A 10,565-nucleotide genomic window follows, 5' to 3' on the forward strand; every position below is an offset into this window, starting at 1 on the left:
TATTGCTTTCGTTCCCCATCCTCAGAAAAATAAAAAATAATAAAAAAAAAAAAGATTAGAAAAAGCAGAAAATTCTGCAATGGACGTGTTATATAGGGTAAAATATGCAGGTTAGTCCTCGGAAAAAAAAAATAAAAAAGCTGAAAATTCTGCAATGGACGTGTTATATAGGGTATAATATGCAGGTTAGTCTACTCTGTAGTATTCCTTTGTTTCTTTCTTTTCCCATCCTCCGAAGAAGAAGAAGGAAAAAAAAAAAAAAGTAGATAATAAAGGAGCTGATGAAAAGCTGATCAGAAAAGTTATTTTATTCAATGAATAGTAACTGGTATTTATACAGGCTGACAGTTAATAGAGACAGCTACACGATAGAGTGATAGGAACTATTTACAACAGAAAATGATAGGAACTGTTTACAACAGAACGATACGACAAGAGATAACACCAAAGTAACTAGTCTTTATCAGATAATTCCACAATGGACGTGTTATATGGGTTATAATATATGCAGGTTAGTCTACTCTGTAGTCTTCCATTGTTGCTTTCTTTCCCCATCCTCTGAGGACTAACGTCAAACTTTGATTAGTTTGACGTTTTTGGAGATTCTGATGGGCTTGTAATTCATGTTGACAGCCAAACACTTCATTCTGATGATCTGCCCTTAAAGTCCATCATGCGTAAGCGGTGTTCAGTTTGTAGCCACTGCGAAGTAGCTTTTTTTCGTTTATTATTATTATTATTATGTTGCAAGAGAATTACGACTAAAGATGTGGAAAATTATTATTATTACTATTATTTTAGAAATGTTTTATGAAAACATTACTTTTGATTGGTTTTGGCTAAAAATATTTTTGGAAACTTCAACGATTTTTTAAAATTTAATTAAACATTTTCAAAAACAGTAGGTTTGAGTTTTAAAAATAGCTTTTAACTTTAAACAGGGTTTAAATTAGATTTGATTGACCGAGTCAAATAAATTGGAACACCATTCCAAATCAAACGCTGCGTGTTTCCAATTTTTCCCTGCATATACGAAACAAGAAAATTATAATTTCTAGATGGATAGAAAAATTTGGATTGTACTCTCCTATTTGCCGTATATTTATTAATGCTAACATTTTTTTTTTTTTTTTTTTTACCGACAAAACTTAGATTAATAATAATTACTTACATTTTGTGCAGACCGGCTCTATTTGAAACATGCATCTGTGACTTGATAAGTACATTGTTTATTTAATTTGTAAATGATATCATGGATGAAAACGTAAAGAAAAGTCTAAAATACCAAATCCCAAAAAAATAATAATTATTATTATTATAAACTGGGACAGTGAACTTGGCATATTAATGTCAGATTAATACAAACAGGTGTAAAACGATGTATGAAATGGTATTTGGGAAGAAGAATGAGAAACAGAGTCTTACAATAAAATATGGAGGCCTTAAGCAAGGAAAAGAGTAGTTTGGAGAAATTGTTTGGGTTGAAGAAAATTGAAATCGCACTGTAAGGAGCCCAGTTGTTGTATCACCTTTTAGGATATGTATTTGATGACAGGAAATGAATGAGAGAGAGAGAGAGAGAGAGAGAGAGAGAGAAGGGGTTTGGATTTTGGGTGTGGTTTTCATTGTTAATTTTGACAGGATATATATCCATTATAATGATAGAGCAACGGTATGAATTGTGATCAGAATGCAAACTTGTCCAACTTTTTTCCTGTTGATTAATCAATGGTATGATTTTTCTTGCAAGGATCAGGACGTATTGTAAGGTAACCTCTGGCCCTGATTAATCAGTCACGATAGCCGCCTAGGACCAGCTTGGAAAATTGTTTAATTTTTGCCAGTGTCGTCTGCTCTTTGAAAACAATGGCAGGCATATTCGTATTTTGTAATTTATTGAATTTAATTCAAACGTTGTAAAGGCTTCATTTTTCGTTTTGGCAATTGGCATATGCTTTGCATATCAAGTAAAATTAATTGTATACTTTTCTCTTACATTTTCCTTGTAGATTTCCTCCAATAACAATAACACTAAATCTATGCCTGTCAGGATGACAGTGATTGATTGGTTGTTTATGAATATTATTTTTTGACTTTTCTCAATCACCTCTTCATTTTTTGGTATTCTTTTGAATCAACAAGACAGATTCAATTGAAACCTCTGGCTATTCGCTGTGTGTAATTGTTCTTTCTCATAACTTCCACATTTACATTACTGATTTTGTTTAAAGAAAATAACTGATGCCTCCAAATATAATCCCCATCATCATGATTTAACTATTTGTAGTTATTTTACCTTAATCTTACTCAAATCATGATATCCCCATATTATTCAAAAATTTTGCCGCATATATATGATCGTCCATTTCAAATTCATCTGCCAAAAAAGAATATAGTATGTTACTACCTTCCAAATGCTAAAATTATCCAAAGTTGACGCGCAGTCAACTATACTTATGTAAGTCATTTTCATGCCTCAGTGACGACATATTGTTTTTTCATTTTTTTATTTTTTATTTTTTTCTTTTTTGCCTATTATCACAATTATAAGAGGACATATTTTCTCAAAGCAATCAAATAACTGCATGTGCACTAATTAAAAAAAAAAAATTCTCAAATAAAAAATTCTCTCTTATCGTTATTAAACTTGTTTTAATTTATGTCTTCGTTTTATCGGGATGACAACTTGCATAATTTTTGTCTGGCTAATACAAAACGGTTTAAATAATTTGATAATATTAAAGCAAAAATAAATAAATAATAACCTTAAAAAAACAAATAAATAATAATCTAATAATATAATACCTTTTTGTAACATCCCACATCGGTTGGAAAGGGGAACGAAGCATGGCTTATAAGCGTGTGGATACCTTTCCCTTCAAGAAGCCTTCCTGTGAGGAAGCAAAACCGTGAGGGATAGGATTGGGCTCACCACCTAGCTGCCAAAGCGGACAATATCTTAGTTGGGCCTGGGAGGCCCGGGCCAGTGGGATTGGCAGATGTAGGGGTTGGAAAAGGATTCCCCCTAACCACTAAGAGGCCTTTTCCTGTGACCCACCGTTGTCTTAGGGTCAGGAAGAGCAAAATCGTGCGGGCTGGGCCAAAGCGGACAATATCTTGATGCGGGTGGTCTGGGCTGTTACAGTGGTATCAGAGCCGGACCCGGAACGGTGTGCCAGCGAGGACGCTGGGCCCTAAGGAGGGTGGATTGTAACATCCCACATCGGTTGGAAAGGGGAACGAAGCATGGCTTACCCTTCAAGAGGCCTTCCTGTGAGGAAGCAAAACCGTGAGAGGTAAGATTGGGCTCACCACCTAACTGCCAAAACGGACAATATCTTGATTGAGCCTAGGAGGCCCGGGCCAGTGGGACTGGCAGGTGTAGGGGTTGGAAGAGGATTCCCCCTAACCACTAAGAGGCCTTTTAGTGACCCACCGTTGTATTGGGGTCGGGAAGAGCAAAACCGTGCGGGCCGGGCCCAAAGGGGGCAATATCTTGATGCGAATGGTCTGGGCTGTTACATTTTCTTTTTCCTTTTCTTTTTTTTTTTTTTTTTTGGGCTTCCACTAATAATGTAATACTTCGCCTATACGTAACTATGTCCTTTGTAACTATGTCCTTTGATACTACACATTGTTGGTTATTATACATTATTGACAATGACCAATCGATCTTGATTATGTGATAAACTGAATCCCATTTGTAAGAATATATTGTGATTTGTGACAAATCTGGAATGCATATGGAAATTAAAAACGCAAATTGGACTAGTACTCACGTGTCAATTCCAAATAGACTTTTCTGGTTAGTAATCAATAACCAATTGTATGTTAGTATTGACTATGATTTTTAAAAAATTATCGGTTTTTTTAATATTTATACAATAAAAAGATGTGAACATTTGCACAATAGAAAAAACCCTTATATTCATATATATACATATATATATATATATATATATATATTTTTATAATATATATATATATATATATATATGTGCATGTATGGTGTTGTATATAAGCACATAACTGCTGGGGGTTTTCCATAAGTTTTGGTTTTTGAAAGAAACAACAATGGGGCTCAAACAAATGCTTATTTCTCTTCCATGCATTATCTTCTTTCTTGCATGCATTTTCTTGGGTTTTCTACAAACTACTTTAGGTTCAGCAGAAAGGGCAACTTATGTTGCTCATATGGACAAGTCTTTCAAGCTTGACTTCCACCCTACCCACCACCATTGGTACTCCTCCATTGTTGACTCTCTCAACAATGGCAATGATCCTTCCTCATCATCATCATCACTTCTATACACTTACGATACCGCTATTCATGGCTTCAGTGCAACTCTGTCTCTACAAGAATTAGAGATTCTAAAGAAGTCCCCAGGATTCGTCTCAGCTTACAATGACAAAATCGCCATGGCCCACACAACCCGCTCCATAGACTTCCTCTCCCTCAACCCCTCCACTGGTCTATGGCCTGCTTCAAACCACGACGAAGATGTCATCATTGGTGTCATTGATTCCGGCGTCTTTCTGTAGAGTGAGAGCTTCAAAGACGATGGAATGATTGCAAAAATTAAAGGAATTTGCTAGGAAGGGAAGAGTTCAATTCATCCATGTGTAACAATACGCTCATAGGAGCTAGATACTACAACAAGGCTGCCATTGCTCAAAATTTCACCATCAATATGAACTCTCCTCGGGACATTAGTGGGCATGGGACTCACACAGCTTCCACAGCTGCTGGGAACTATGTGGAAGATGTTTCTTATTTCGGCTATGCTAAAGGGACTGCAAGAGGTGTTGCACCACGCTCAAAGGTGGTCGTTTACAAGGTCTTATGGGGTACTGGGATAGGCAAAGGCTTTTCCGCTGATATTACAGCAGCCTTAGACCAACCTATTGCTGATGGAGTGGATGTTATCTCAGGCTTTATAGAATTCGGTGATGCACAATTGTATGAGAATTCATTAGCAATAGCTTCTTTTGCTGCCATGGAGAAGGGTGTGGTGGTTTCTGCTTCTGTAGGAAATGATGGCCCAGATCTTAGGACTCTGACCAATGACATTCCATGGGCCTTGACTGTTACTGCAGGGTCAGTAGACCAATCATTTGGTGGGACACTAACCTTTGGAAACGGACTGAATCTAGTGGGGTGGACCTTGTTTCCAGCAAATGCCATCGTTGAGAACTATCCTTTAATATATAACAAAACCTTCTCCGCATGCAACTCGTCCAAATTGTTATCGGATTCTGCCCCTCAAGGGATCATCATCAGGACCCATCCAAGATCCCTCACCAGAACCCTAGACAAATCCTGATCCCAAGAAAATCCTACCGGACCCTCCAATGGAAAACCCGACAGAACCTCCCCTAAGAGTTGGACTTACCACAATTTTTCTGCACTGAAAATACACTTCTATATACACCACCTTATTCCTCCTACCTTACTATAATTTGTTTCCACAAATTTATAGCACTCCAAAATAATAACAGGAAATCAATAAGCAATTAAACAAATATCTGTCCAATCCGTATACAGAGCATTATACAAATAAATATGAAATTAATACAATGACAGATGAAGCAATACAAGATGGAGAGGAAAAAGGGAGGATATGCTTCTTGGACTTTTGGCAATGAACTGAGACGTCGAGCTCACCCCGGACGATCAACGTCTCCCAATCTAGGCCTAGGGGAATGGAATTTAAAAATATGAGATACTAATCATCTTAGTGAGTAACCCAATCTATTACACAATTATAATATTAATAATATAACAAAAAAAGAAACTTAATTAATCAATACCAAACAATTAAATAAATAATTAAAATAAATATTTGAAATAATGTTTTCTCTCAAAAACCCTTACAGTTCACTCAATTGGAAAAGTTCCCCTTTTAAAACATTTTCACAAAACCCAACAATTGTACCCTAAAAATCAAGGAATAATTAATTAAATTAATTATAATTTAAATACATTAAATTAAAGATCTAGAATGTATAATAAGAAACAAGAATAATTTAATAACAATTATTAAATTGTACACAAAATGTCATAAATAAAATAAGCAAAATTACAATAAAATTTACATAAAAAAATAATCAAGAAATATCAAATTAAATGAAATGCAATAATTTAGAATGCACATAAATACAAATATTAATTTAGAACTCAATATATAGATTGAAAACATTTTAAAAATCCAATAATTAAATTTAGAATAAACATCACTAGATAAAATAAATAAAATCGTAAATAAACTTGTATTAAAGAAATTTGGCATAAAACAAAAATAAACTCAGTATATAAATTATAAAATTTATTGTTTTAATCAATGAAATAATCAAGGAAACATTTTAATAGATTTTAAATCTCAATTTAAAATAGATAAAAAAAATACAATAAAATTCATGTTAAAATCTCAAAATTTAAATAAATAATATCAACATGGTAAAATAAAATTGTAAAACACCAATTTAAAATAATTGATAAGAACATAAATAAACACATTTCAGAAAATATTAGTTTGAAATAAGCAATAAAACAAAATTAAATATATTTAATTTTAAATACGATTTTAAAGCATCTTGGTTTGAAATTCATATCGAGAAAATAACTTGATGCACCACACTATATACCAGTGATGCCCTATGATATCCAGCGTCCCGAGCACCATCTGGTGGGAGGTTAAAGAGAGAAACTTGCATACGGTCACTTCGACGTCTCGATAGCTCCGCTGCTTAAACCGTCAATCCGGCCATGGAGGGGGACGGCTTATGGCCAATATCAAACTTGTATGCCTTCGGTCCAATAGCAACTCACGGGAGATATTATAACTTGCACGCTCATCCACATATATAGTACAAAACACCAGTACTGTATGAGTGCGTCTAAAACAAATAATTATATTATTTTTAAAAATAACAATTTTTCCAAAACTCATTGTGGGAATCATATCATTTTTCAAATTCACCATCCCATATTTTTCTTTAATATCACCAACATAAATCCATCGATAATATATAATTTTTCTCATATCATAAAATCAACTAGATAATATTTCAAGTGCATAAATATATATTTTGAGAGCATCATACCCTAAACTAATATTTCTCTTGAAATCTTTAAAATCAAATCATGCCAAAAATATTATTAAAATCACATGAAATTCATATATTCTCAAAATAATGTAAACGCATTTGTTATACATTATAAAATCAACATCAAACTCAACAATAATTAATTAAAAATCTTAAACCATAATTCCTTTAAAATCCCAAATACATTTTTCGCAACAATACATATATTAAAACCATTATAAATCGGCATTGTAAAATTAAATGGAAATTCCTTCAAATATAAACATATATTAACATGAAAACCTTCTAATTACACAATATTCCAACAATAAAATTTAACAATTATTAATAAAATTCCATATCCATAAAATTCTTGAAATCAAGATATTTTTTATGCACAAATAATTATAATTCATTCAATTTTGGCATCAAGATTCCAAATATAAATTTACTAAATATTCAACACATAAAACATATTCTTCAAATAACCAATTAACACAAAATATATATATATTTTTAATAGTCCCCAAAATAGTTTTGAAGGTGGGTCACTCACCTCAAGCACGCAATCCAACCAAGATCCTCCATAGGATCAATTCTACGGCTCACAAGTGCTCCAAAAACAACAATATTACACAGGGTCAAATAAATTAATATTTTATTCGGATAAATAATACCCGGTACTCGGGGGGCTAACACAAACGATAACCAAAATTTATGAGTAATATACCGAATTGAAGCTTGTGAAACGAGGATTACAAATCTGGTCTTACTTCCCGGAGATTGGACCCGAGGTGGCCGGAATCTGGCTGGAAAGTTCTCAAATTTTAAACCCTCGATTCTCATAATCCGTTAAGAATTGAGGAAATCAGACACTAGATTTGGGTTCAGGGGGTCAAAATTAGTGGGAAAGGATGGGTGGGGTGATCGAAAACTCACCGGAATTGGGTTTTCCAGTGAGCCACCGTGGTCGCCGGAATCCGCCACCGCCGGTGTCGCGTCCGGTGGCCACTGGCCGTGAAACTTGGTGACGTGGTATATCTTGTGATGGGTAACTCAACGGGATCGGCAGTAAGGCAAACGGAGGTCTGGTTTGGGAGATATCGGCGAGAGAAGAAAATCGACAACTAGCCGAAAAATGCCCCAATCCGGGGCGTCGTCGGCGATCTGGCCGTAATTTTTGGCTGGCCGGTCGGATTTCAGGTGGGCTTCAAGCTAGGGTGACACATGTAGCTTAAAAGTGATTGGACGGCAGTCAACGGTGGTGGCCGGTGGTGGTGGCTTCTCTCCGTCTCTCTCTCTCTCTCTCTCTCCCCCCCTCCCCTCTTTCTCTCTCTTCCCCCCGGCTCACGTGTTTTGGCCAAAACAAAATTCACCCGTGGGTGATACTGTTCACTCACGAGATTGGCTGAAAATACGACACATGGCACACTATTCACATAAGTCAAAATATATTAAAATATTACGGTATTCGGAAAATTTTGCATATCCATAACTTTCAAACCACATGTCCAAATCGGACGTACCGCTAGTCTATGAACTCGTATCAAGGAGTACTTCACAACCATGCATGAGTCAAAGCTTAACTTTGCATGAACAAAAAGTCAACTCAGGCACCCCTTGGACAGTCTGGACCTCAACTTGTTTTGCTCATAACTTTCAATCTGTAGCTTTGTTTTCAACGTGCTACTAGTCTATGGACTTGTGACAATGTGTACTTCATAACGCGACCTCGGTCAATGTAAAATTCCATCGGAAACAAAAAGTCAATATTTGACTCCTTCTTGGTCAACAACGGTCAAACCCGGTCAACCTTGGTCAAATTTGAGAAATTTCTGGTGTACTTCGGGATGGGGTGTTACATCATCTGTGATCAAACTTGGCCTGTTCTTGATCAAATCCAACATGTCACCATGGCACAGTTGTTTGGAGCAATATTCATCTCAAACTCTTCTGAAATATTATTTGAATTGGGATAAATTACATGTCCCGGTGTTGTGATAAGCCCACAGGATGCATACCCTGTGATCAAATATGCAGAAAGTAGTGAGAATCCTTCCGTGAGCATCAAGTTTCAAAAGACCTTTGTTAGGACAAAGCCTGCACCATTAGCCGCCATGTACAGTTCGAGAGGTCCTTCTCTAAATTCCCAACACATCATGAAGCCGGACATAATGGCACCCGGGACTAGAATTTTGGCTGCCTATGTTCTAACTCAACAATCAGGAGTAATTAGATCCAATGTGTTTTTCCCAAGCAACTACAATTTATTATCTGGGACATCAATGGCTTGTCCTCATGCTTCTGGTGTGGCAGCATTACTAAAAGGCGTACATCCTGAGTGGAGTCCGGCTGCAATTAGATCAGCCATGATGACTACAGCCAATCCATTGGACAATACTCAAAACACAATTCGTGACAATGGAAATCGTTTGGAATTCGCTTCGCCTTTAGCTATTGGATCAAGTCACATTGATCCTAACAGAGCAGTTGACCCAGGTTTGGTATATGATGCAACTCCACAAGACTATGTGAATCTGCTTTGCTCCATGAATTTTACCAGTAACCAAATCTTAACCATCACTAGATCACGAGCCTATAATTGTTCCAACCCATCTTCTAATTTGAACTACCCACCTTTTATTGTTTATTATGATAACCAAACAATATCAAGGACTCAGAAGTTTGATAGAATTTTAACTAATGTGGGAGACAGTGTTTCACAATATAAGGCTAAGGTGGCAGCTCCAGTGGGTTCTGAAGTAATTGTTTCACCAGACACATTAGTCTTTGGGAAGAAGAATGAGAAACAAAGGTACTGTCTTATAATAAAATATGGAAGCGATGAGCAAGGAAAAGAATCGTTTGGAGAAATTGTTTGGGTTGAAGAAAACAGAAACCACACTGTGAGGAGGCCAATTGTTGTATCCCTGTTTATCTGAGTTCTTTAGACATGAGTTGTGTATCATTCAAAATAAGATCACATTACATGGTTATGTTGAATAAGTGATCTTTAGATAATCCATATTGCAGGCCTAATTTTTGCTTATCTTTCTACAATAAAATGGAAAAAATTTCCCTCTTACTTTTGATAATGATCTGTTTTTCTCTAGCTTCTAGGATTATGATAGAGCTAGCAATGGCTTAAATGACTTAAATGATAAGATATATATCATGTGGCATGAAAATGACTTAATAGCATTACATTTGTCCGATTGTGTGAAATATCATAATGTAGATTTGTCCAACTTTGTCTTGTTAATTAATCAATGGTATGATTTTTCTTCCAAGCATCAGGAGGTATTGAAAAGATAAGGTAACCTACGACCAGCTTGGAAAATTGTTTAATTTTTTGCTAGTGTCATCTGCTCTTTGAAAACAATGGCAAAGGAACTGTCATATTCATATTTTGTAATTTATTGAATTGAATTCAAACATTGTAAAGGTTTCACTTTTTTGTTTTGGCAATTGGCATATGC

The 10,565-nt window shown here is 35.5% G+C and overlaps 1 protein-coding gene and 1 long non-coding RNA gene across 2 annotated transcripts; one reads left to right on the forward strand and one right to left on the reverse strand.

The window, feature by feature from the left end:
• Positions 1 to 290: 290 nt before the first annotated feature.
• LOC125420802 (uncharacterized) lies at positions 291 to 2,020 on the reverse strand. The gene is made up of 2 exons (XR_007239078.2): positions 1,426 to 2,020; positions 291 to 1,023 (listed from the first exon to the last, which is right to left on the reverse strand). It is a non-coding gene; the product is annotated as an uncharacterized LOC125420802 (long non-coding RNA).
• Positions 2,021 to 3,990: 1,970 nt separating this feature from the next.
• Positions 3,991 to 10,298, forward strand: LOC107412367 (subtilisin-like protease SBT3). The gene is given in 3 exon segments (XM_060812241.1): positions 3,991 to 4,593; positions 4,596 to 5,270; positions 8,949 to 10,298. Coding segments are annotated over 3 exon segments (2,274 nt in total). The 5' UTR covers positions 3,991 to 4,074; the 3' UTR covers positions 10,029 to 10,298.
• Positions 10,299 to 10,565: the final 267 nt, after the last annotated feature.

Source organism: Ziziphus jujuba, chromosome 10 (assembly GCF_031755915.1).
Source record: "Ziziphus jujuba cultivar Dongzao chromosome 10, ASM3175591v1".
Classification (NCBI taxonomy): Eukaryota; Viridiplantae; Streptophyta; class Magnoliopsida; order Rosales; family Rhamnaceae; genus Ziziphus; species Ziziphus jujuba.